Consider the following 26,901-nt stretch of genomic DNA (forward strand, 5'->3'; position numbering starts at 1 on the left):
CCCAGCTTACACAGTACATCATGCCCGTAGCATATGAGCCACCACATTTAATATTTTCTCTTTTCTATCTCATCCCCTCTTGCCTCACTTCCCATGTGCTGAGCATAGGAACTAGAACACTCTGATTATATATATTCAGCAAAAAGTGGAACAGTTAGATCAACAAAATGTCTCATGGAGTAAAGACACCTGCCACCATGCTTGTTAAACTCAGTTTGATACTCTGAACTCATATGTTTCTAGAAGCAAATTACTGACTCATGCAAGTTGTCTTCTGACTTCCACATGTGTGCGGTGGCACACACACACACACACACACACACACACACACACACACAAACACATCATGAAAGGAAAATATTTGAGCTGTTGAATAATGGAATCAATGTAATTTGTAACTCATGTTAAAACCGTACCTGATTAGTGACTAAACACATTCTGCAGTATTGGTTTCAATAAGTGGAACAATGTGCTATTCAACCTTTCCATTCTTTGTACCTGTATTTGCAGACACACAAAGATTCCTGTAGACAGAAGCTTTTACAGTAGCTCTGGTTTGTGGTAAAGGCTGAAAATTGGAGTCTAAGCAAATGACCACACAATCCCAAGTTCTTTTTCAAGGTCAAAAATATTACTTTTTCAGAAGGGTACATAGCCATGTTGAACAAAGCGGACAGGCATCCAGTATGTGCAGTGTGTATGCATGTGTGGGGTTCTGCTAGGCTTTATTCCCAATGCAAAGGAGTCCATGCTTCTCCTTGACTGGCTGGTTGGAGCTTCGGCTCACATCCTTGCAAGACTGCTGATCTAACTGATGCAACTGAGAAGCAGAACACATTTTTCTGTGTTAGCAGAGTATGCAACCTTGAGCACACATTTGGATTTCAAGAAGTCATGATCCTGGAGGAATTAGAATTTCTGCCAAGCACTTCTTCAGTCTTTTATTTAAAATTTTCTTATGTAACTCTTGATGGAAAGGACAGTAAATTTTGTTTAGGTGTCCCACAGGAGCATGCGCCAGATACGTCATTCATGACTGCTTTTGGGAACCAGCATCTTCAGCGTAGGCTCTTCACAGCCATTTACATCAAATCTGAGACACTAGGCCAGCTCTTACTCAAGTTTAGAATCTGGTTTGAGCATCCAAAGCCTCATGTGAACGTGAGTAGGAACTTAAAATTCAGAGGGATTAATCTTGTTTTGGAGCTTCACTTAATAAAAAAGATAATGGGCTTGGCTGGACTTGAATGTGGTGTCTTTCCTGACGGAGCTCAGAGAGGTGAGAAATGGTGGCACACAGGTGACTTGGAGTAAGACTTCCCTTGGCGTACTCCCTGCGCCTGTTCCCACCAGTCATTTCTGAGCTAAGTTAAGTTCACCGTGGAGCTTGGACTGCTGATGTTGGTTTGGTCCTCGTGTTCCTCTGAGCATCCTTGCACTCTGACCAGTGTTTAAGGGGCCATCAACGCAGACCTGTGAAGATTACAGCACTGGACTCATTTATTTCCTGGCACTGGCCGAATTCAGCCTATTGGAGGGACTTGTGGGTTACAGAGGGCAGAAGAGCGAAGTCAAGGTCTCTGACTCATTCCTCAAGGGTATGTTGCTCTCTCTCTCTCTCTCTCTCTCTCTCTCTCTCTCTCTCTCTCTCTCTCTCTCTCTCATGTGTGTCTGTGTCTGCACATGCACGCATGCTCATGCACTCAAACATGCACACACAGTTTCCTGAAGAATCCAAATTAGGGTGTCAGAACTCCAGAACCAGAGTTACAGGTGGTTGTGAGCCATCCAACAGGAGTAATAAGAACTGAACTTCTGTCCAGTGAAAGAGGGGTGAGCACTGTTATCTCTAGGCCCCCTCTGCATCTCACACTTGTGATAACTGCCAATCTCCTTATACCACTATACTTGCACCTTCATTGTCTTGGGGTAGGCATTGTGTTATGCTGTGCTGAATTCTCCACACTCCTAAAGGTTCCGTCATAAAACCCACTTTATCCAAGTGCACTGTCATTTTCTGTTCCGGGAACTGCCTTCTATAGATATTATTGTGGATTGGGAAAGGACCTACATGAAATGCATAGGACTCTGCAGTTGTTGATAATAGAAGCGAGGGTTAAACTTCTTTCTTTGATGATATAATTGGGGTCTAATTTGCTTATGTCGTACACAAGGGCTTTAATAGTTCCAAAAACACTCACCAAAACAGGTAAAGCTTAATGCTTGTCCCCAGAACTCTACCAGAGAGCATTTCAAAGAAGACATGACACATAAAATTAACTGAACTCAAATTGGAATCTGAAAGAGAGAGCAGCATATGCATATCGGATGTAGTTCTATAAAAGCCAAGTTTCTATAACTTCCAGGTGTTTTTTCCTCTGATAGTTTGGGATCCAACTGGTTTAAACAAGACAACAATTGATAGTTTAAACCAAAACATGCAACCCCAAATCAGTCTATGCACAGGATTTTTTTTTCAGTTACACTTTTGCTGCCTCTGAACTAAAAGTGACAAGCATCTCAGGCTTGGTTTTGTCCAGGGAGCATGTAGTCAGGCAGTCACAGAGTGTGGCTGATCAAGTAGAAAGTTAGGGTTTCATGACATGAAAGGAGTTCATGGGAAAGCAAAGCCTACTGAGTGGGAGCAGAATAAAGAAATGCTACCTAGAAAACTGATGGGCTTAGACAGGTCTGTCGATGCATTGTGAAGAGGGGTTGCCACGGGCTTTGTGCAATGCCCAGTTGACATGGGAAGAGCAGAGCACCTGCCAGGCTATTCCTTCTATCCTGAAGGGTAAAAGACGCTCAATGGGTGGAATTAAAAACTCCCAAGGGAGTTTGTTATTTCCCCGAAACGTACAGAGTATTATATTTGTACAGCAAGCCACATCGTGCCTTAGCCTCTATGTTTTGCCCTCTTTTTTTTTTGCTGTAGCATTGTACATTGTGAGTGTTTGCTGTGGGGTTAATGCAGAGTTAAGGGCTGTGATCTTGGTTCCCTTGACAGATAGGAGCCCCTTATTTGTCAGCCGTGTCCCGAGCAGCAGTCACAGAGCAGCACCCTCCAGAGTGTGTGACTGACTGATGAATGAAGTGAAATAGTTTCTGCTCCCACGGGACCAAGGCAAACATCACTCTATATTTAGTACTTCCTCAACCCCCATGCACAGAGAGATTAACTAGACATGCTCAAAACAGAGTTAGTATCCTGTGATCATAAAACAATAACTTCCAGCATTCATCCTGAACAATGATGACTGCAAACCCACTTCTTGTATTGGTCAACAATTTCCAAATAACCAAATCTAATGCTTCTGTGGAATACTGTACATGCAATAAAATATAGACTCCCAGATATTCTTTATTTCCATTTTCCTAGGCTGAATATGTGGAACCTTCTTTTGAGATTGCTAACTTTTGCTTTAGTAGATACATTTGTGCTTGAATTTATGAATTCACAAGGATTTTACAGAAAACAATACCCCCGAAAACAAACAACAACAACAAATGCAAGCTAAGCAAGGCACTTACGTGGGGCTTAGCTGTACATGAGCTCTTCCATTTGATAAAAGCACATTATCTTGGCACAGGAAGTAGAGAAAATGACCGCACATGCTCCGGCCCCAGCACACAGTCCATTCTGTTCAGCGGTTAATTCATGTTGCTGGCTTCTTCAGCAGAGATGGGTTATTCCATCGCTCACTATCTGGGGCAACAGGCACTATTTTGCCAGAGAAAAGAGTCGCGGAAATGAGGTATGTAAGAACCGCTTTTCATGACCTAATTGAAAGCTGAGACGGGAGAGGCAGTGGTTAGTTTGGATTATTTCCTAGAACTGTTACCGGCATATTGTGATATGCAAATATTTAGAATAGAGATGAAACCACAGATTATTAAACTTTTAACCATGCTGAATGGATAGAAAAATTATGTGTGAGAAGAAAATGTCTGAGTATGTGTGTTATTTGTACATATTTAAAACAGAAGAGATGATTTTTCAAAATTACCCTGTAGTTGAAGTGAAAATAACTCTTGTTGACACAGTGCTATGGATTGAGGAGTTGTTTTTCCAATAGGTGATTGTTCCAGGCTGTGTTTTTTTATTAAGATCAATTCTACAAGACAGCTCTGTAAACTCCATTTTCAGAGAGGTTATGTGGTCCATTAACGCCTTTTATGTTCCCTGAAAGAACTGAAATGCTCCCTATTCTAAAAGGTGCTTTCCCTACTTTGAATTTACAGTTGAAATTCAGGGATGAAGCAACCAGCACTTGTGACCAAAAATCAAACACAAAACCAAACCAAAGCAAACCAAAGGCCAGGTCTTCCCATTGCCTCATCACACGGTGGCTGGAGTGAGCAGGCAGAAGGAAGCAATGCGTATCCCCAGCACAGAGCAGCCTACAGTGCCCTACTGCCCCTCGACTTGGGGACTAGCTTCATCACGCATACGCTTGCTGTGGTTGTAAGGTCACAGAAAATACATTTGTAAACATTCTATACTCCATTTTTTTTTGTGCTGAAAAACAGGAGACAAAAAGAAAAGGCAGGTTTTAAAATGAAAATATATCAGAAATTAATGTCACCACGTTTCACATATATTTGTGGCACAGCCGTTAGGACAAGACAGAGTGACTTCTCCCTGGAAAACAGCTTTCCGTTCCCACGGGGATGCCTTTCTTCAGGAAGGAAGTCTGAGTGTGAAAGGAACAGCTAAAGGGGAAGAGGGCATGTCCCAGGACTCATAGTTTGCCAAGATAGAACTTGATGTTGCGTTTTCAAATCAATAACAAGATACATTGTTATGTTTCACTTTAGAGTAAGTGTGTCTGTACTATGGGTATTTAGTTCAATACAAACTTAAACACATTGTATGTGCAAATGCAACTGTGGGAACTGAGCTAATTCCGTGAGCTATAAATGAAGTTTTTGGTAAGATGTTTCCTTTCTTTAGAAAAGCAAACACCTCTTGTGTTAGCTACTGTCTTATTCTGAGCTTGGTGAGAATCCTTTATTTGAATAATGAGTGGAAAATGGGGAAGCCCAGGTGCCTTGGTCCTCCCAGTGCCTGTTTGTGAGGATATAGATGACTACTTTCCACATTCTTGGCTTTAACAGACTCTTAAAGTTGTACTATGAGACAAGCTGGAACTGTGGCTCGTTCCTATTTTAGTGGGGAAAGAACAGATCTGGGGGCTGCAGAGGCGGCTCAGTGGTTAAGAGGGCTTGCTGCTCTTCCAGAGGACCCAGCTCAATTGCAGCACCCGTATCAGGCGGCTCACAAGCACCCGTGACTGCAGCAACCCGGTATCTAATCCCCTCTTCTGATCTCCGTGAATACCTGCGCTCATGTGGTGTATGTGCACACAGGTATACACATAAGTAAAAATTAAAGATAAATATTTTAGCTGGGAGGTGGTGGCGCATGCCTTTAGTCCTAGTGCTTGGAAGGCAGAGGCAGGCGGATCTCTGTGAGCTCCAGGCCAGCCAGGGCTGCACAGAGAAACCCTGTCTCAAAAAACAAACAAACAAATATAAGAATAATTAAAGGGATAAACATTTTAATAATGAACTGAAAGAGGCTTGTCTCTTGATCATTTGGTACTCGGTTCTGTTTTATGTCTCCTTCCCATCCATGTTACTGTTTTACTGTTTCACGAGAGCTTTCCTTGCAGGCTTTCTCTTCTGTTTAAATCTCATTTCTCACTTACCTTTACATTTTCGTCTTTTTCAAACCGTACTGCACCCTCACCCGAAGCCTCTCTCTTCCCTCGTCTTCAAACTTCCTGTCTATAACAGAGATCATGGAAGACAGCAAATACAGAATGCAGGAAGTGAAAGCCCAAGGAGATTATCGGAGGTCAGAAAAAGGAGAGCACAGTGAGGGCTAGGAATTTCGGGGGGGGGAGGTGCTGCTGGGTGACCGTTCATATAACCTGGTTTGGTGGCTCGGTCTTCTCCCTTACCCAGCTTGTTAACGTGGAAATAAAGCCTTTCCCAGGAACTCCCATCCTACTCAGAAAAACAAATGTACACATGTTCCTAAATACATAACTACAACTTGCTCAGTCTAAGTAATACTACCCAAGTGTACATGACCTCGGGGCTGACTACTTGCTACTCCTCCTAGTCACTGTTCTATTGCTGTGAAGAGACTCCATGACCACTCAGCTCTTGCGAAAGAAAGCATTTAATTAGGGTTGCTTACAGCTCCAGAGGCTTAGTCCATCATCTTTATGGTGGCAGGGAGCATGGCAGCAGGCGGGTGAGCAGACAGGAAAGCATGGTGCTGGAGAAGTAGCCCTGGTTACATCCTGATCCACAGACAACAGGCAGAGAGGGGAGGGGCTGGGCCTGGCATGAGCTTTCAAACACTCAAAACTCACCCTGCTTGACGTATTTCCTTCAGCAAGCACACACCAACTCCAACATGACCACACCTCCCAATCCTTCCCAAACAATTTATCAACTGGGGACCAGTCATGAAAATATGTGAGCCTATTGGGCATTTTTCTCCAAACCACCACAGTGTTGGATAACCACCATGGGAAAAGCCCTTTCTGTGGGGGAAGAGCTCCCATCATTCTCCAGTTCTTTGTCCAGAGCTGAGACCTCACACAAGAGCTTTCCCACTCCCAAGTTAGCATGTCTGTTGGTATTGTCCTTGTCAGGTCTTGTGTAGGCAGGCATGTTGATGAGAACTCATGGTACAGTCTCTCTGACATATCTGAGAGACACCGTCTTACAACTTATCTCCCCCTGCTTAGTCTCTACAGTCTTTCTGACCCTTGTTTCACAACGATCCTTGAGCCATTCATCACTGGATGGACATCTAGGCTGTTTTCATTTCCTGGCTGCTTAGTTTGGCAGCAGTAACATGGGTGAGCAAGCATCTCTGTAGAAGAATGTACAGTCCTTCGGGGAATACACTGAGGAGTGGTACAGCTGGATCTTACTTGTAGCTTTTTTGAGGAACAACCATGCTTTTTTCAGAGTGGCTGCACCTGTTTGCACTCCCACTACCAGAGAGTGTTTGCCTTCCTCCACACACACACCAGAGAAAATCCTGCCTTGGCTAATGTCTACAATCTGGAATGTTTTCTTTTTCATAGAAATAAGATCTGTTTTGATAAGATATAATTTACCCCAACCAATCACACAGGTAAAGCATCTACCGCTTTACCTGGAAGCACTAACTAAGAAGTTGTTTCTTTAGCAAAACATAGTCTTGGTTTGAGTTGAAGGTGATGAATGGAAATGAAAGGTCATTGTGAACATGGCAGTGCACTCTGCAAGCTCCCTGATGAATCTTGGAGCTGATGAAGTTTCACTAAGTTCCACTCTATGGTGGCCTTTCACTACTACTGACAACACTGCCAGGAAAGCAGATAAGTTCTCAGAAGGAAAGGATATTACATTTTCTAGACATGGCTACATTCAGGGAAGGTGGCTTGTGAAGTCTATTGGTCCGCTGGTGCTCTCTTCATACTGAAGGGTCTGTAGGCAGTCTTCAGAGAGAGTATCCCATTGAACATTTATCACAAGGAAGCTACTCGTTTATCATCTCTGTTTCCTTCATTTAAGCCCCTCCCATAACCAGGTGCATCCTCAATTCTGCAACGACGTTCCTCTTTGGATTTCTAGGGGGTGATAATAAGGCTTGAACCTTTCAGCTGGGTGAAAGTCCTTCAACCTCAAGAATACCTTCTGACACAGGACACATTTCTTCTTACAGCATTTTGATGAGGACAAGGAATTATCTAAGTTGCTTATGACAAGCTAAAGGCCTCAATAGAGGCTAGCAGCCTCTTTGGCAAGTCTCCATCATGGAGGTTTCCTCTTTCTGGATTCTTGATCATGACTCCAAGTTTCCAGGGATGTTGCAGGTTGACAGAGTCCATGCATTAATTGTCTCAGTCAGTAAAGTTCTCCCTCAGCACATAACTGATTCCTCAGCTGAAGAAAGCTCCCACACACTCCCACCTCAAGCCCAAGCTTCCAAACACACCCTCATCTGATTCAGTCATGCTTCTATTTTTGTCATGCCATTCTCTCCCAGGAATTAGGCTAGATGGCCATATTATAGGCTCATCACAACAGCTAAGCAGCAGATAATGGGACAGTGTGCTGATTTCTGCTTTTAGATGATACGATTTAAAGAAATAAAAAGTGTATTTATATTACTATCAATTTTCTTGGAGCAATGTACTACTCTAAGTATAGCAATGACTCAGCAAATACTGAAGACGAGTGAATTTACTATTCTGTTCACCATTTTAAAATGTCTTCATGTTCTCTGCTCTAAATTCATTTATGTTGATGTCACAAATACCTTGGCCAAAAACAGCTTAGGGAATAGATGGTTTATCTGGCTTGTGAATACAGGTGTAGTCCATCATCAGAGGGCCGTCACTGGAGCAGGTTCTGGAAACAGCTGTTCACAGTACAGCCGCAGATGAGAGCAGAGAGAAACAAATGCACCCATGATGTCTACTTTCTTGTTCTGCTAGCTCTCACTACTCTCACACAGCCCAGGGCTCTAAGACAGGGGATGGTGCCCGCTCCAGTGAGTTGACTCACTTTATAAATAAGAAAATCCCTCACAGGCCAAGAGAATCTAGACAGTCCCTTAAGGCTCTCTTTCTAGGTGACTGTAGGTTGTAGCATGTTGACATTTAAAATTAACCATCACAGTAACCAATAGCCTTTCCCAAGTGTTTACCATCTGCAGCTCAGAAATACTAATACCTCTAAGAAGAAAAATGATGGCAATCGCCAAGGTCTCTGCCTCCAATTGGAAAGTTAAACTCTACAAAGTCCTTGCCTTTCTTAAATAAGAAGTTCTTAGAATTTATTAACAAATAAATTCATCTTCATTTTATCAGCTTGTAGGTCTAGAGATGCTGAGGCAACATCTAATATACTTGAGGATTGCATTAGATGAATGGCAGGTCATTTGGCACAAGAAAATGCTCTTAATATGATTTCTTCATCATCTTTCTGTCTTATTGCAGCCGGGGTAATGAAAACAGACTGACTCACCGGCGGCAGACAGTTCTTCGTGAGAAGGGAAGACGGTTGGCTAATCGAGGCCCAGCATACATGTTTAATGACCACTCGACAAGCCTGTCTATTGAGGAGGAACGCTTTCTTGATGCAGCCGAATATGGCAACATCCCGGTGGTGCGGAAGATGTTAGAGGAGTGTCTCTCCCTCAACGTCAACTGTGTGGATTACATGGGCCAGAATGCCCTGCAGTTGGCAGTGGCCAATGAGCACCTGGAAATTACAGAACTGTTGCTCAAAAAAGAAAACTTGTCTCGAGTCGGGGATGCTTTGCTCTTAGCTATCAGCAAAGGTTATGTACGGATAGTGGAGGCAATCCTCAACCATCCAGCTTTTGCTGAAGGCAAGAGGTTAGCCACAAGTCCCAGCCAGTCTGAACTCCAGCAAGATGACTTTTATGCCTATGACGAAGATGGGACTCGGTTCTCCCATGATGTGACACCAATCATTCTGGCCGCCCATTGCCAGGAATATGAAATTGTACACACACTCCTGAGAAAGGGTGCTCGGATTGAACGGCCTCATGATTACTTCTGCAAGTGTACAGAATGCAGCCAGAAACAAAAGCATGACTCATTCAGTCACTCCAGATCCAGGATCAATGCCTACAAAGGCCTGGCAAGTCCAGCGTACCTGTCACTTTCCAGTGAAGATCCAGTCATGACAGCTTTAGAACTCAGCAATGAGTTGGCAGTGCTTGCTAACATTGAGAAAGAGTTCAAGGTAGGTCGCTGACAGCAGCAACATCACCAAGTTCAAGAGATCTGCAAGCAGTGTGCTGCGCAGTACTAGAGGGAGGCATATCTAATTCCTCCCAGGGTTCAGCAAAGTTCTGTAGAAGCTGCCCTTTCAGCTATATGTAGAAGAATGAACCAGAATTTAGAAGACTCAGAATGAGAGGAATTATGATACTGGCTATGTCAGGGAAAAGGCGTGTTTCCATGATAGAATTACTGTGCACATTGGGCTTTTATGGAGATGTGTGTGTGTGTGTGTGTGTGCGTGCATGTGTTCATGTGAACTTGTGCAAACGTGAGCATGCATACATGTGTGTGGAGGCCAACAACTAACATTGGCTGTCTTCCTTGATCATTCTCTATCCTTTATTTTTGAGACAAGATCTCTCACTGAACCTGGGGTTCCGTGATTCCACCTGGGGTTACAGACATGTGTCAGTTGCACAGTTTGTTTGCTTGTTTAGCAACATGTTCTGGGAATCTCAATTAAAGTCCTAATTTCTGAAACAGGGACTTTATTGACTGAGCTCTTTCCTCATCCCCAATTTATATTTCATTCAGTAAGTGCATTATAATAGTTGTAATCATCTACTTTCTACTAGATGTTTTGTATTTGCCATGGCCCCAAACAGATATATTTTTCTATTCTATTTGAGAACTGGGGGATAAGAAGGGTTGGTACCACCTAACTTCAACCACTGGTGAATGGCAGAGCTGGGATCAGAGGACAGTTTTCCTCTAATTTCCGCTTCTCTTAAAACATGCTGTGCCTGCGTGCAGGATACAGTGACAGATGCCATTGGGTTAGAAGGACAAACAACTCTGCTTTGAGAGGCAGTACATATATGAATACACATGAATAAAATAAAGCATGACTGTGAGGTCGAGCTTTGACCATTGTGCTGTAGCAGCCAAGGAAAAAGACTAAGTTCCTACTAGGCTTCAGCCAACTCTCACGAACGCGGTACTGTGTGTGGAAGAGCGAGTGGGATTTTGGACGGCTGAGAACGAGAAAAGAAGCAGAACAGTCTTGTACACGTGAATGAAGCAGGCACATTGAACTTTGAGCAGATTCTCCCTAGAGGTGGCTGGGGAAAGATGTGGGATCAGATCCCGCCATTCTCTGCGTGGTCCCTGCCACATTTGGAGAGGATGGAAGCTCAGATTCCAAGCCAAGAGCATCTGCACGCTGCTGAACTTCCTCACGGGTTACCCAGTCTGACTGCGCTCATCTGCTTTTGTATTGAGTTGTTGTGGTCATTTGTGTGTATGGTTGTGTGTGTGTGTGTATGTGTGTGTGTGTGTGTGTGTGCATGTGTGTGTGCGTGCACGTGCACTCATGTGCGTGCATGAGAGAGAGAGAGAGAGAGAGAGAGAGAGAGAGAGAGAGAGCGTACCATGGCATATGTATGGAGGCCAGTGGCTAACTTGTGATAGTCAATTTTTTCCCTCTATTATACATGTCCTGGCGATTGAATGTAAGTCATAAGGTTTGGTGACAAGGCCCTTTACCTGCTGAGTGTCTCATTGCCCTAGACCTTCGGTTTTGAGACAGGATCTCTCACTGTACCTAGAGCTCCTTATGTCTAGACTAGCTGGTGAGAGAACCCCCAGGATTTGCCTCTTTCCCCTCTGCCACTGGGATTAGAGGCATGCACATCCAGGCCTGGCCTTTTCACGTTGATGGTGTGGTTGAACTCAGATCTTCAAGCCCGTGCAGCAAACGCTCTACAGACTGAGCTGTCTCCCCAACACTAGCTCGTCACTGTTCACTTTAGTACACCATATGGAGCTTTGAATCAACTCATTTTATCAAACTCAGTATTTTATATGAGCACATGATAACTCATTTCATGTGCCTTGAGAAGATAGTCTCTGTACTGTACACCTTGGAGACTGCAGTCCAGTCTCTCCTGGGTAGCTCCTTAGTGTCATTATTGTTGAACACAGGACACAGGGATGGTAAAACTGCAGGGACGAAAGAATTCATCACACTACCAGGATATACACACAATTTAAAACTTGGAAATTTCCATTTCTAGAATTGTCCATTCATTTATTATTTTCTGACCGCTATTGACCATGAGAATCTGAAACTTCAGAAGATAAAAGCCATGGATGAGGAAGGGCTACTGCATTCAGTAGTCCTTGTTGATGCCTTACACACCTCACTCCAGCTGGCCTCTTACTCAAGAAAGGTGTGTTCCTTGGCAGCGGTGGAGAACGATCCCGATTCCCACAGCTATACTTGAGCACACACGTGAACTGTAGTCTTGAACAGCAGTCTACATGCATCTCTACCACCAAGCCTTCTCCTCAGCAGCTGGTGGAATGTGGGGAGACACAGAATACCCCCCAGGGCTTACAGAAATGGATTAATTATTAGATGAAGATATCCTATTACTTCATATTTTATTTTGTCAAGGAATGAAATAACTTAAGAAAATAGACCTTAAAGAGTAATGTGAAATCTTGACTACTTTAAGCTTAAAAATCAGAGTTAAGCCTTGGTGGCAGACACAAAATCAGTAAACCAACCAACAAGCAAGCAAAGAAACAAAAACCAAAATGGGAACCCAGAAATTTTGTTTCAATACTAGAGAAGAACCAACTTTCCTGGACCAAGTCAAAGCTCAAACCAGGGGTGAGAGAGTTCAAAGGGGGAGATCAGGACAGGAGGGCCGTGTCAACAAACACATGTCCCCAGTGTTCTTATCTCCCTTTGGTACTCCACATGTTTCTATGAGCCATGTCTCTAAACTCCCTTGTGAACCTCTTAGGTTGCTTGTAGTGATACAGCAATCCGTTTAATGCCCCTCAGCTCCTCATTCATTTCCTTTAAGCAGCAAGATCTGAGCATCCCTGTATTGTGAAGAGAAAGTTCTTCTGCAGATTTTCCAGCTCCATTGTTTCTCCCTAGGGGACTGTGCAGTGACACACATGGCCCTCCAGATGCCTCTGCAGCAGAAGGGGGAATGAAAAGGCAGAGACACTACTGTGACGTCTATTTTTAAATTATTGCTGTGTTCTGCTGTATAATGTTTAAAATTGTCAGGCCACTTGCCTGCTTGAAAAGATAAGTGTCTTCCAAGAAAGTGGCTGGGTTTAAAAGTAGTATTTGTTAGTATTAAGGTTGTATAGCTACTATCAGACCTTATAGGGGAACAAAGGGCACCACTTTCTTGAGATACACCCTGCAAGGCAGAGTCACATCCCCAGGAACATAGAGGTGAAGTCCAGACTAAAGAGGAAGGAGTAAATGTACTCTTGTTGAGATTTATGAATTATTTTCAGTGATTCTCACTCTAAATTCCTGATATAATAGCACTCACTAGACCTGACAATGAGCTTCTGTATCCTATGCATCTATCTATAGGAGACCAGACAATGAGCCACTGTGTCCTCTCTCATGTATCTGTAGGAGCTCAGACAATGAGTTACTGTGTTCTACCTCACATGTCCATTAACACTAAGCAGGAATTCAAATACAGTTATGCTTTACATACTTTCATGTTCCTTTCTTTATATCCACCAGCAAAGCATGCTGGTTGTGTATTGTACGCCTCTTACTATGCCAGCTTGGGCAGACTGAAGAGAGAAGTAAGGCGCAGCACTTGTCTGGAAAGGTACTCAAATCATCTCACAGAAAAGTGGCCTTTCTGTGTACACCAATGGAAAGCGTTGCTGAGAAGTGGGTGGTTCCCACACTCCCACTCATAACAGTCTCAGAACACATCTCTAGGAGCAAACCCAATCAAGGGGTCAAAGACTTCTACGGAGAAAGCTTGAACTGTCTGAAGAAAGAGACTGAGGGAGCTGCTTGAAAAGGAAACCATTCACGCTCCTGGATTGGGAGAATCAATATGGGGAAATGACGGTTCTACCAAAGCAGCTCACAGATTAACAACCGTGGAGAGACGGTTCGGGAATGAGCCCCCCTTGGTTGGTTATGCAATAAAACTTCTTTAACCCTAGAAACATTCTTGCAGGCAACACATAGCTGATCCACCAGGCTGTAATTACGTTTTCATTCTTTTAGTACAGGTAACAACAGTGGTTAATGTCCCCATGAATTTGGGAGAGAAGGAGAAGGGTAAACAAGAGGTTGAGAAATTACATAATTTACATAACTATATCTTTTTTTCTTTATTTTTAAATTTAAATTAGAAACAAGGTTGCTTCACAAGTCAGTTCCAGGTCCCTCTCTGTTTCCCTCCTCTCCTCCTGTGCCCTATCCCCAACCCCCCCAATATCCCCTCATTTCCCCAGGGAGGGTGAGGCCCTCCATGGGGGTGTCCATAGTCTGTCATTTCATCCAGGGCAGGGCCTAGACCCTCCCCCAAGAGTTCAGGGTGAGAGTGCATCTCACATTGTTGGATGGGAGTCCAAAGTCCATTTGTATACCCAGGATAAATATTGATCTACTGCCCAAGGCTCAATAGATTACCTAGGCCACCTCACTGACACCCACATTCAGGGGGGTCTTGATCAGTTCCATGCTGGACTCCCAGGCATCAGCCTGGGATTCAAGAGATAACCCTTGTCAGGTCAGCTGTTTCTGGGGGTTAAACCAGCCCAGTCTTAATGCCTTTGGTCATCAGTCCTCCCTCTATGTCACTGGCTTTCTTGAGTTCAGCTAAGCACTGAGCTGAACTACATAACTATATCTTAATTAGATAAAATGGGAAAATATGTGAGTCTGTTGAAGAGAGACAGAAGTGTAAAGGAAAAACTCAGGAAAATTCTCCCTGTGTCTCATTTGTGTGGATGACAATGTGTTTTCCTTTTGTACTTCCTGCTGAAGTGTGAAACGATTGGATAGAGAAAATCTCCCTCTTTCCAACAGATTTTAGGCCCATGATAGTTCACAGTTGGAGAAAGTAGTTTGCCGGGACAATCTGCCTCAGAAGGTTTGTTGCACCAGGGATCGTGTGTGTGCGCGTGCGCGCACGCGTGTGTGTGTGTGTGTGTGCGTGCGCGCACGTGTGTGTGTGTGTGTGTGCGCGTGCGCGCACGTGTGTGTGTGTGTGTGTGTGCGTGCACCTGCACATGTCCTTCCTTGTTCCTTCAGCTTTGTAGCTGCAGTGGGACCCTAAAGAATAAACCCCGGTCATCAAAGGCTACATCAAGTGAAACGGGGCCATTTCCGAGGCTGAACACAGCAGCAAAGTCTAGCAGCATCTGGGAGGTGTCTTCCTTGGTTCTTACTTGAGATTGTACATAATTTACTTTTACATTTCCCATAGGCTAGTATCCATTTATCTTTTGTCCTCATATCAGCTGTGATCGGTGTGCCTTTTAGTGACTATTATTGAAAAGGTCAGGGGGAGTCCCAGTCTGAAGCTTAATCCCATAGCAGCATGTCAGGCACCTGTCGTCATCTGGAGGACAATACTCTGCCCGGATCCTGGTCTTCAGGTGATTCCCCCTTTGAAGTCCCCTAGCTCAGCAGGACTGTGGCATCCAGCCTGGCCCTGGTATGCAGAATGTTTTCCTTCTCACTCTGCTGCAGTTGGTCACAGAAGGCCAATTTCATGGTCCCTGAGAGGTCTTGAGGGTCACTTGGTGCATATTGCAAAGCTGTTTTGCATGAATCACTTACAAAGCTGTGCTCCAGAGCAGCATTGCTAAAATACGAGCTTGTCGACTGGCACCCAGAATCACAAGGTTTCTTCAGGGTTTTCCTCAGTGACCTTCTAAAGGACCTTTCAGCTGACAGCAAGTGAGAGTTTTAGGATGGAGAAATAACTGATTAAATCTGCTTTGCTGGTAAGACTGTGTAACTGGGAAACAGGGTTTGTTTTTTATTTTCCTGCCCTAGTTGGGAATGGAATCTGCTCTGTTTGCCTGTCATCTTAAAGTTCAAAATAAGAGAGCTTTTGTGACGAAGAGATGACGTGATGTCCTCAAAGGCAATGAATGAGTTTGGGCCCACAAAGATTCATGCCAAGGTCGGATGTCAGTAGTTACTGAGTGAATGCTTCGGGATACATTACGTACTTTCAGCAAATTATATGGCAGTTAAATGACATTATATCTACCTGCTACACAGCAGCTTTTGATAACAGGTGTCTTAATTAGGGGTTCTATTGCTGAGAAGAGACACCATGATCATGACAGTTCTCATAAGGAAACATTTAATTGGAACTAAATTCCAGTTCAGAGCTTTAGTCTGTTATCACTGTGGTATGAAGCATGAGGCACTCGGGCAGACATGGTGCTTTAGGAGGAGCAGAGAGTTCCACATCTGGATCTGCAGGCCCGAGGAAGAGAGAGTGACGCTGGGCTTGGCTTGAGAGTTTGAAAACTCCAAGCCCAGTCCCAGTGACACACTTCCTCCAACAAGGCCACATCTACTCAAGCAAGGTCACGCCTCCCAATAGCGTCACTCCGTATGGGCCTATGAGGGCCATTTTCACTGAAACCACAACAGGCTTTCTTGGTTGCCATTTAGTGGTATGTGTATGACTCTATTTCAGGGTAAGAAAATAAGGAGGGAGGAAGCTGAGGAGGAGGCCACTGGAGATGTGAAGGGATGCTGTATGGAAGGGTGGTGGGCAGCTTATGGTCATGCAAACATGACCTGCATTCTAACTCCTTCCCTAAGAATGCTAACTCAAAAAGCGCAAGAGCACAGTAAAAGCTTCTCCACTAAGCATGCTTTGGTTTTGATGCTGTCTCACTGTGAAGCCTACACTGGCCTGGAACTCACCACCCCTCTGCTTCTGCCTCTCAAGGGCTGGGATTACAGGCACCCCACCCTCACACACACACACACACACACACACACACACACACACCTGTCTAAACTTTCTCAAGAATCTGTTTTCAGAATCTAGACACAGATCTTATATTTTGACCCTGTGCTTGAGTCCTAATGTAAGAAATAACAATTCATTGAGAAGATAGTTGATAATCCGTATTCCCAACACCTGAGAGGAGGAGGCAAAAGGAAAGGGTTCAAGGTCATCTTGAGGTACTTCAGAATCAGTCTAAAAAAAAAGAAAAGGAAAAAGGAAGGGGACGAAAGAAGGGAGGGAGGGAAGAATGGAGGGAGGGAGGGAGGGAGGGAAGAATGGAGGGAGGGAGGGAGGAAGGAAGGTGCAGGTAATTGACACGTGCTTGCTTTCCATGGTGTCTTTCTAAATTCTGGGGGTCTCAGGGTTGTCAACCCAGCACACAGTCTGCCAATGTTCCATCAAGTGCATATTTTATATATAAGTTAATGGTGAAATTCAACCATATAGTGCAGGATCTATGCAAAGCACTGTAGTCATGTTGTGGAGAAAGCTGGTCATGTTTTATTTCTCACAGATCTGTTGGCGAGTTTGGTACAACAAAGCCTTTCAAAATAACTTTGGTGGTTCTTTGGGCAAATATTATTAATTTAGAGTCTTGGGGAGAAAATCTCCATGGTGATAAAATACCTCGGGGGCAGACAGCTAAAACAGACTGAAATGTATTTAAAATAAAATACGGTGAAACTAAGCTGGGCATGGCCGTGTGTCCTAACCACAGCACCTGGGAAACTAAAGGGGAAGGATCGCTGTAAATTTGGAAGCAGTAAGTTTCATGTGGCCTAGCTACAGTGTGAGACCCTCTCTCAAAGCAAAACCAAAACCAAAACAAATCAGGTGTTGCAAACCTAAAATCTGATTTTTCCTCTTGGGATGTACAGTCCCTCGATTTTCTGAAAAATTCTCCCAAGCATGGCAAAGCGAGCCAGTTTGTCCTTGTTTTGACTGCGCCTGTCTCCCCTAGAATGACTACAGGAAGCTGTCCATGCAGTGCAAAGATTTTGTGGTCGGTCTCCTGGATCTCTGCAGGAACACGGAAGAAGTGGAGGCCATCCTGAACGGGGACGCAGAGACTCGCCAGCCCGGGGACCTAGGCCGTCCGAATCTCAGCCGATTAAAACTTGCCATTAAATATGAAGTAAAGAAAGTAAGGTCGGGTGTGGGGCCCTTCTTTACTTCAGTTAGTCTGGGTGGATGTGCAAATAAGCACGAAGGTTTGGCGGGGCTGGATAGAGCTGGGGTCTTCTAGCTGGCAGGTGCAGTAGGAGGCATCTAAGGAAACGGAGACATCCAGTGAGGCTGGTCAGCCATTAAAACCCAGGGAAACCCTGTCTCGAAAACCAAAAGACCAAAATCCAATCTACCCACTTTGACGCTTCACTCGAGTAATAACAATGACTCCATACATGGAAACCCTAAGGCATTTACCGTATGAAGGGAACAAACTTAGTTACAGTATTTCAGATACTTCCGTTTTCCTGTCAGTTGCCGGTTTCCAATTTAGCACAGTGGCTTCAATTCCTTTTTTAGTTTGAATCCTTCCACAGTCTTTGTAGAATACTTCTTGGATTCTTTTTTAGACATTGATCTCTAATCCTCTGACCACTTTCCTAAGGCATGAAGATTTTTAAGTGTGTGTATGTATGTATGTATGTACATATGTATATACTCTGTATGTATGTATGTACTTAGTGTGTTTATGTATTATGAACATACATATCTACATATGTATGTACTCTCTGTGTGAGTGTACGTATGTATGTACTCTCTGTGTCTATGTATGCATATATGTATGTACTCTGTGTGTATGTATGTACATATGTATGTACTCTGTGTGTGTATGTTTGCATGTACATGTTATGTATGTACTCTGTGTGTGTACGTATGTATATACTTCGTGTGTATTTACATATATATGTACTCTTATTTAGTGTGTGTGTGTGTGTGTGTGTGTGTGTGTTTGTGTTTGTATGCTTGATGAAACCAGAAGAGAGTGTTGGATTCTCCAGGGCTGAAGTTTTGGGTGCCGGAACTGAACTCTGTTCTTCTGAAAGAGCTGCAAGTGATTTTATACACAGAAGCATCTCTCCAGCCACTAAAAGGTTAAAAAGTCTTTATAAATAAAGCAATATGTGTTTGTGGTACTTATTCAGTATGATCAGCTACCTCTTAGCCTGTCCGGTTAAACGCAGATAGTAATTAGCCACTGCTGTTTCCTTCCACAAGCTCTTCTCTGGAGCTTCTTCTCACACCAGTCAACAAAGCCACATTTCATTGTTTCCATGGCTGCGCTGCATTGGTCTGCTCATGTGATCACTTTACTGTGCAGTGATCTTAGCCATTAAGACACTTTGACTGTTTTTATACAGTAGACATATTTAAATGGCTTACTTGTTTTATATCTGCAAATAATACTTGGATGGGAAATTAATATGCTAGAATTTTACTTTATACAATTTTTTATTATATTTTAGAATATTTTGTTACTTTTCCTCTGAAACGATGCATTCAGTACCCAGGTCCAACAGTGTGTGGAGAGTGGGCTCACTCCTCCCCACAGTGTGCAGAGGGAGCGCTCACCCCTCTCCACAGTGGCTGTTCTTAGACTTTGCCATTCTGAACAGATAGAGGAACTATAGCCATTGCTTTCATTGTCTTTGGGGTGAACCATTCTTAAGACTCAGCTGAAGTTTTTTGTTTGTTTGTTTATGTTTTACATAGCCTGATTTTTTCTTTATAAAATTTTATTTTAGAACATTGTGTTTTTATATACTGACTAGAGTTAACCACTCTTATATAACCATAGATAAATATAAGGAAAACACATTATTCAAATTAAACATGTGAGAGTAAGGAATTCTAGAAAAAGGTTGTAATTGAGAGATTAAAGGAGATAGCAGGGGCCTCTCAGTGGAGTTGGATGGGAAGAGCTGGCACAGGTGCAGAGTGCTACCTCTGTGGGAATCAGCCATTGCTGAGCAGCGAAGGGAAGGTGTGGTTTGCTTTGAACGGTAATTTGGGGCTGGAGAGATGGCTCAGCGTTCAGATGTCTAATGAACTGCCTGCAACTCAGCTTCTAGGGCCTCTGATGATCTCCTTCTTCTGGCGTCTGAATGCATTCGGACTCATCGATGCACACATGCACGTGTGTGCAGGCACACTCACATACATGCACACAAGCATGCATGCACACACACCCTCATACATGCACACATGTATGCACACTCTCACATACAGGCACACACGCATGCATGCACACACTCACATGCATGCACACAGGCATGCATACACACTCTCATATACATGCACACTCACATGTGTGCACAGACGCATGCATGCACACATGAATGCATGCACACATGCATGCATGTACACATTTAAGCACAAATCTTTATAAGTTAACAGTATTTCCACATCTAAGTTAGGATGACCTTAAACTTGATCTTTCTTGATTAAAAAAGTTATGTAAAATTCATAAAAACATTTGTGCAAAAATACTTGAGAATTTTTCTATAGTATTAAGAACCCAAGCATTTTCTGTGCTTTGGAAGGGAGCCCAGTAGTCACAGGGGAGAGCTGATCAACAGGAATATCTGAATACTATAGAAGAGATTTAGAGATGCTCTGATTGATGCCTTTAGTTAGGTATCATGCTTGTTCTTTAATCCTAATCACATTTCCATGGGAAAGCATGGAAAGAAGTATTAGGCTCTAGAGAATAGTCTATGCTTGGTCTGTCTTTAATCAAACTGCTTGTTGTGTGCTGTCTCACTGCCAGTTTGTAGCTCATCCGAACTGCCAGCAACAGCTCCTCTCCATCTGGTACGAGAATCTCTCTGGTTTACGGCAGCAGACCATGGCAGTCAAGTTTCTTGTGGTCCTTGCGGTTGCCATTGGACTGCCCTTCCTGGCTCTCATATACTGGTGTGCTCCATGCAGCAAGGTATGTCTGCGAGGCCTGCTACCCATCTGCAGTTGAAATTCTGGCTGGCTGGCAAAGTCCTAGTTCCAAAACTAAAACCTTATTGAAGTACACAGGTTTAACTAATCTTTCTGTTTGTTTGAGAATTTCATACATGCATATAATGTATTTTGAACAAATCCACTTCCATTCCTTCCTATATACACCACCACTCTGCCATACCTGTTTCATGTGTTCCTGTAAAAACCCACATAATTCATTTAGAGCTGTCAGTATATGCACACGTGTAGACTGTCTACTGGAGCATGAGTGTAAGCTGTCTACTGGAGCATGGGTGTAGGCTGTCTACTGGAGCACGGATAGACAGTTACACTAAGCCTGAGCAACACTAGCTTATCAATTTGCTAAGAGGCTTGTAAGTTCAGAGGCTGCATTGCTAGCAAATTTTTCTTTGTATTTTTGAAGTCACTTTTCTTGTTCTGTGTAAGTTACAAATCTGAGAGGCTAACTGAGATAATTCAATGATGAATGTATTATGGGCCATCTATTTTGTGTGCTGGGTAGACACATCAGGGGACAAGCGCAGTTCCTCGACACAGGCTGGACCTGTGTCTGGTAGGTTACTGTCAGTGTTTTCTTCTGGCAGTTTTAGTGTTTCACATTTCAAAGTGAGGTCTTTGATACACTTGGGTCTAATTTTTTTTGCACCATGATAGACATAGCTCTAAGCAAACCCTGGCCAACAGCCTGGCTAGTTAAGGAAACTAACAAAGCCAGTCAAGGATCAGCTAGTGGGTCCCTCTGTCTCTAACGGTACTTGCTGAGCAGAGGTGGTCTAGGGCTGCCCCATAAACAGCCCCACCTTCAGGCTCTTTCCTGTCACCCTTGCAAACCTCACAACTGCTGCTTGTTGTTGTCTGTGAATGATAACCCTGCCATAGCTTGTAGCCTATTGCCAAACTAACAAACAAAAAAGAAGCAGCAACTATTTTTTATAATAACTCCTTAATTCTTAAAGTGCATTGAGACATACCCAAGTCTCCACAGTTTAAAGAGAGATACATGCAAGTGTGGTGGCACATGCCCATGTGTGTCTAACAGTCAATGGCAGAGGCTGCAGGATCCCAACTCAAGGCTAACTAGCCAGAGTCTGTTCAGCTTTCTGTAATAAATAAGGATATGAGGATTCAAATATACTGCTCCAACTTCCTGGAAACTCACTTTTTTTTTGCTTTCATCTGTCTGCTTGCTTTAAAAATCACCAAAGTTTTTAATTTTTCAATGTAGAAAAATGTGGGTTTCATCATATTTTTATGGGTGCACCATTGGATACTATATATGTTGATCCCTGATTTGGATAGGTTTCATTTATCATTTTGAGGATGTCCAGAGCCTTGAGGTATAATATAGCTTCTCACTCTGCTCAGGCCCACTTCAGACAGAAATTAACCCAATAGTGTAGAGGCAGACACCCACAGATAAACACTGAACTGAAATAGAATCCAGTGTCAGAAAGGGATAACTGATGGGCAAAGGAGTTAAGACTGTGCTGGTTTAAGCCACAGAAACAGTTGACCTGAACAAGGGGGAGCTCTTGGACTCCAGATTGATGGCTATGTGGAAAGCATGGGACTGACCCAGACCCCCTGAATGTGGGTGTCAGTGAGGAGGCCTAGGTAATCTATGGGGCCTTGGGTAGTATTTACCCCTGGCGTACAAATAGACCACAATATGGGAGGCTCTCTCAGCCTGGACTCTTGTGGGAGGGCCTAGGCTCTGCCCTGGATGAAATGACAGTTACTGGAGATCCACCATGGAGGGCCTCACCCTCTTTGGTAATCGGACTGGAGATTGGGTGAGGGACTGGGGGACCTGGTGGGGAGGGTGGAGGAGTAGAGGAGGGAGAGGAAGCTGGGATTGGCATGTGAAACAAGATTGTTTCTAACCTAAATAAATAAGAAGATTTTTTTCTGTTGATGTGTGTTGTGGCAGATGGGGAAGATAATGCGTGGACCATTCATGAAGTTTGTAGCACACGCAGCCTCCTTCACCATTTTCCTGGGGCTGCTCGTCATGAATGCAGCTGACAGATTTGAAGGCACCAAGCTCCTCCCCAATGAAACCAGCACAGATAATGCGAGACAGCTGTTCAGGATGAAAACATCCTGCTTCTCATGGATGGAGATGCTCATTATATCCTGGGTAATAGGTAAAGACTGATTTTCTGTCTTGTTCCTTTTTGCAGCCTTAGTGATTGGCCTGAATCATGCTGATTCTTCCACACAATCAGTTGTACAAGTGTGTGCAGCAGGGAAGAGTGCTTCATACACCGTGACTTTCTTTGTGATCTTACACAGTTGCTATGGTGTCCTTATTACCAATGCCAGTCTCTTCACATGTCCCCTGATGATTGCATTCCCCCCCAAAGGAAGAAAACCAGCAGGGTACTATTAATCAAACCCACCACCAATAAGTGAAACCTCCCATGTGCAGTTTGGGATAGCTTTGATTTCAAGCTTGAAAACCACGTTATTTTATGTTGGGATTTAATAGAAACTAAAGCTGGTAGCCACTCATTTTTATTGAAAATTTGTTATGTACCAGAATTGTTCAAAGCCCTTGACATACATCAGGCCACACAGTGTCTCAGGTTTCCAATCTGATATGTACGTACGTATGTATGTATGTATGTATGTATGTATGTATGTATGTATGTAAATTATGTGAGCATTAAGTGGCTCACTTCCTGAGGTGGCTTGTGAAAGATGAGGAATTCAGTTTGAAGTACTACAAGGTTTGATTTGTCTTTAGAAACCACTTACACCTACGAATTGTCACTAAATACAAATCATGTGGGGGAAACAATGTCTCACTTGGATATTTGTGAATAAACACATTCAACAACCATCGAGCTGCCATTGGGATGCTGTCTTTCCATTCAAGGAAGTAGTCTGAGAAACAAACAAGAAAGTCAGTAGTTAAATATCATTCATGAAAAACGCTGCAGTTGGGGACTTGCTAAGACGCTACAGAAGTACAGACTGTACCTTGAAGTATTAGTGAGGTAAGATGCAGAAGGAGGAGGGAAGGCTTTGAGGATAAAGACAAGCTAACCAGACAAAGCATCTGGGGCATAAGGACACAGAAGGCGTGTGAGCATCAGATGTTGAGATATGGAACTATGTAAAACAGGACTGGACCACTTGAAATATTATGAGCTTGTTCTAGCTGGGGCCTGGGGGGTTTCATGGATGTGGGTGGTTAAATGGCCAGAGGGTGATTTCCTGTGGCTGGTGATGGGTTCAGAGCATGTTTCAGAAATGTCTCCGTGGTTCTGAGGTACAGGGAAGCTTGAAGGAGGGTGAGCCCAGGCTGAGTCCAACTGCGGTGACCTCTAATGACAAGAGTCACCTGAGTTCAGCTTGTGTGGGGGAGGACTTGAGAGAGGCTTGATGGCTAAACTGGGAACAACTTGGTGATAGCTGTGTGTCTACAGGGAGGGTTGTGGATTAGAAGGCGGTTACTGTCCTGTAGTGGGTGGGGATAAAGAATGTCCATGCTTAGGATGGGGGGCATGACAAACTGCTCCTTAAATGTATGGTTAACTCTGAGATGTCCTAGTGTTTCCAGGGATAAATGGCAACCGAGTTATGGGAAGAATGGTCCTGGAATAAGGCTGGTCATAGATAAATTTCCAGAAATTCTTCATTCTCACGTGACCCTTAAGGCCTTGACTGCACAGAATTCCCTGAGTGAAGCTACATGGAGTATAAAAATCCCTGAGTCGAACCATGTGGGATGTAAGAATCCCTGAGTGAGTGGAACCACATGGAATATAAAATGCCCTGGGTAGAACCACGTGGAATATATAATGCCCTGGGTAGAACCACATGGGGCTCAAAGAGGAGACTCACAGGCTCTTCATACAGCGCTTCCCACAGTCTGTAAGGTCTACTCTGTCAGCTGTCTATCTTAGTCACCCAAAGAAACACCTGCAGCCAATTTCTTGTCACTTCCAGGGCAACCATGTCTTCTCGGCATCTTTATAATTGAGCCCAGTGGATGATCAATTGAAATATTATAAAGTAGTATCACAACTACAGTGGGACGTGTTTTTTAACTCTGTGAAGTAATTCAACAACTACTGATTTACTCAAAACTTTAAGCCGCTTCATTTCACAGACAAGTTTCAAGGGAATTTCCCTTGGTTTGACTAAAATAATGGGGATCTCAGACGCATGGCAGGACTCGACTTTTCTTTAACTCTTTCTTTTCTAACTTAATTAACAAAACTGGAAGAGTTAGATTTTATCTCTGTTTTATGACTTAAAAGTAGATACTATTTTATAACCTCTGTCTTATTACACTAGAAGCCATGAGGGCTTTTAGTATATTACTGTAAGAAAAATGTGCAATACAGGAATTGAAGCACAGGAGAGGCTCAAATAGTCTCAGATAATTATACTAACAATTAAACTTTTCACTAGGTATTGTCTGTTTCACATATACAGTAAGCATTTCCTATTAGACGAGAGGTGTCTCTTCAAACATAAGACATAGTTTTAAAAGGACAATAAATTTTATTGGTAGTATTAGAGATAAGGCATGCTCAGTTGATTCTTTACCAAAATTCTTTTTCCTGTATATACGTTTTAGGATAGACTTAGATAATTTTTCAGTGAGAAACCAAAACTGAGAATATGAAATTAATCTTTAATGTTATTAAGAAAAGCATTTTCTGTGGAAGAACCGCCCTGCTAACCTTTGTGTTTTACTTCAGGAATTATGTTTTACTTCAGAAAACAAAAATAAAATCAGAAGAGACAGCTGTGTACTTGTAGAATATGTGAGGTTCCTGGCTCAGTTTCTGACACTAGTATTTATTTTCTTGTATTTTTGTTCTTGCAAGAAAGTTGTGAGGCTTCTAGAAATATTAATGAGATACAGGCTAGGGAGGTCACAGACTGGATGTGTTACAGTGCTGGTGGAAGAGACTCATGTTCTTTGTTTTTGTGATTTCTATTTGATGAAAATTTGAAAGCCAAACAGTAGAACTGATATTACGAGACATAGTAGCGAGACAGAATCACCGCAGACCAATGTTGGTGTGAGTTCTAGCAGGAGCACAGCGGGGGCTATGCTCCAGAGTGATTCATGTTCAGAAGTCCAAGGGTTGCACGCCATTTCTCACCGAGTGTTTCATGTTCAGAAGTCCAAGGGTTGCACGCCATTTCTCACCGAGTGTTTCATGTTCAGAAGTCCAAGGGTTGCACGCCATTTCTCACCGAGTGTTTCATGTTCAGAAGTCCAAGGGTTGCACGCCATTTCTCACCCACTGCAAGCTGCTGACAGAGCTCAAGCAATTCTGGGTTGACTCAAATAGGGTGAGAGCATAGTCAGGTCTGTCACTGCTCTGATGCGGAGACCAGGACTGCGAGACTGGCAAACGAGGGTGTTTGCCTGTCTGCCACAGCCGCTGTAGAGGGAGTGGTCCATAGAGTTGAGTTGTCCTCAGAGGATTTGGGGGAGTTTACTCCTCATCAATGAAGGTGATCGAAAGAAGGGGATTCAATATTGTAGCTTCAGGCTCATTCCATTGGTGGGGAGGGATTCATTTAGAGGAAAATATGACATAACCCGGAAGGAGGTGGAGGCAAGCAGGACACATCGAAGCTCGAACTGCCTCAGTTTCATGGGCGGGCCATGGCTCTGCCAAAGAAAATTGAACTCAGTGAGCACATGAGTGGGTTGCTCTCTAGAGAAACCCAAATGTAGAGAGAGCTGACACAGTCTACATTGCTCTAGAGTACAGGAATAGAACGAGCGTGTCCTCTTTGAGGAGACAGTTTTCACAATCTGGCGACACAGAAAGCCTCCCTCAGAAGTAGTAAGTTTTGCATTCTAGTGCTGTCCAAGCAGTGTGGTCCCCAAGGAGAATTCTCCTTCATGAGGGAGGAGCCAGACTAGATGTGGGCAATTTCAAGGGCCCTTAAGCTACAACTCAGTGGGTGCTCTTCCTTCAGGTTGAATAGCTCTGAGTGTGAGCTGTAGTTTGTCAGCTCCAACAGTACACAATTTGTACCACTAGAAAGGTGGAGCAACAGAATGAGGATGAAGGGAACACTTTGAAAATGCCTGGATTGTGTGAGTTCTACTGTCCCTCTCGGTCCCTGTGCGTTACTCAGAATCATCGTAGTCTGTGTTAAGGTTGGGGAAACCTGAGGATCACACCAAAAACATTGATGCCTTTAGGTTTTCCACCATGTTCATTGTTTTGGTGTGAATGTGAGTCTTGAACTATTTCTGTTATAAATTTATAAGAGTTCAGCAACTCCACTCTTAGGCATATATCCAAAAGATTCACATTCATACAACAAGG

The 26,901-nt window shown here is 43.5% G+C and overlaps 1 protein-coding gene and 1 long non-coding RNA gene across 3 annotated transcripts in view; one reads left to right on the plus strand and one right to left on the minus strand.

Annotated features, from left to right (window-relative positions):
• The window catches only part of Trpc6 (transient receptor potential cation channel subfamily C member 6), an 89,845-nt gene that overhangs the window by 44,923 nt on the left and 18,021 nt on the right, over nucleotides 1-26,901 (plus strand). Inside the window, exons 1-5 of one of the 2 annotated variants that reach the window (XM_040734751.1) lie at nucleotides 3,637-3,755; nucleotides 9,015-9,789; nucleotides 17,565-17,747; nucleotides 20,379-20,543; nucleotides 22,515-22,731. In XM_040734751.1, the coding sequence (XP_040590685.1) occupies nucleotides 3,751-3,755; nucleotides 9,015-9,789; nucleotides 17,565-17,747; nucleotides 20,379-20,543; nucleotides 22,515-22,731 (1,345 nt within the window). In that variant the 5' untranslated portion in view covers nucleotides 3,637-3,750. Of the gene's footprint in view, nucleotides 1-3,636; nucleotides 3,756-9,014; nucleotides 9,790-17,564; nucleotides 17,748-20,378; nucleotides 20,544-22,514; nucleotides 22,732-26,901 lie in introns of those variants that run through there. The other variant, XM_005077323.4, reaches the window with a different exon arrangement.
• On the minus strand, nucleotides 483-3,665 carry LOC121135643. Its single transcript, XR_005872743.1, has 2 exons — nucleotides 3,532-3,665; nucleotides 483-1,473 (listed from the first exon to the last, which is right to left on the minus strand). It is a non-coding gene; the product is annotated as an uncharacterized LOC121135643 (long non-coding RNA).

The sequence above is a fragment of the Mesocricetus auratus genome, unplaced genomic scaffold (genome assembly GCF_017639785.1).
Source record: "Mesocricetus auratus isolate SY011 unplaced genomic scaffold, BCM_Maur_2.0 Super-Scaffold_100040, whole genome shotgun sequence".
Lineage (NCBI taxonomy): Eukaryota > Metazoa > Chordata > Mammalia > Rodentia > Cricetidae > Mesocricetus > Mesocricetus auratus.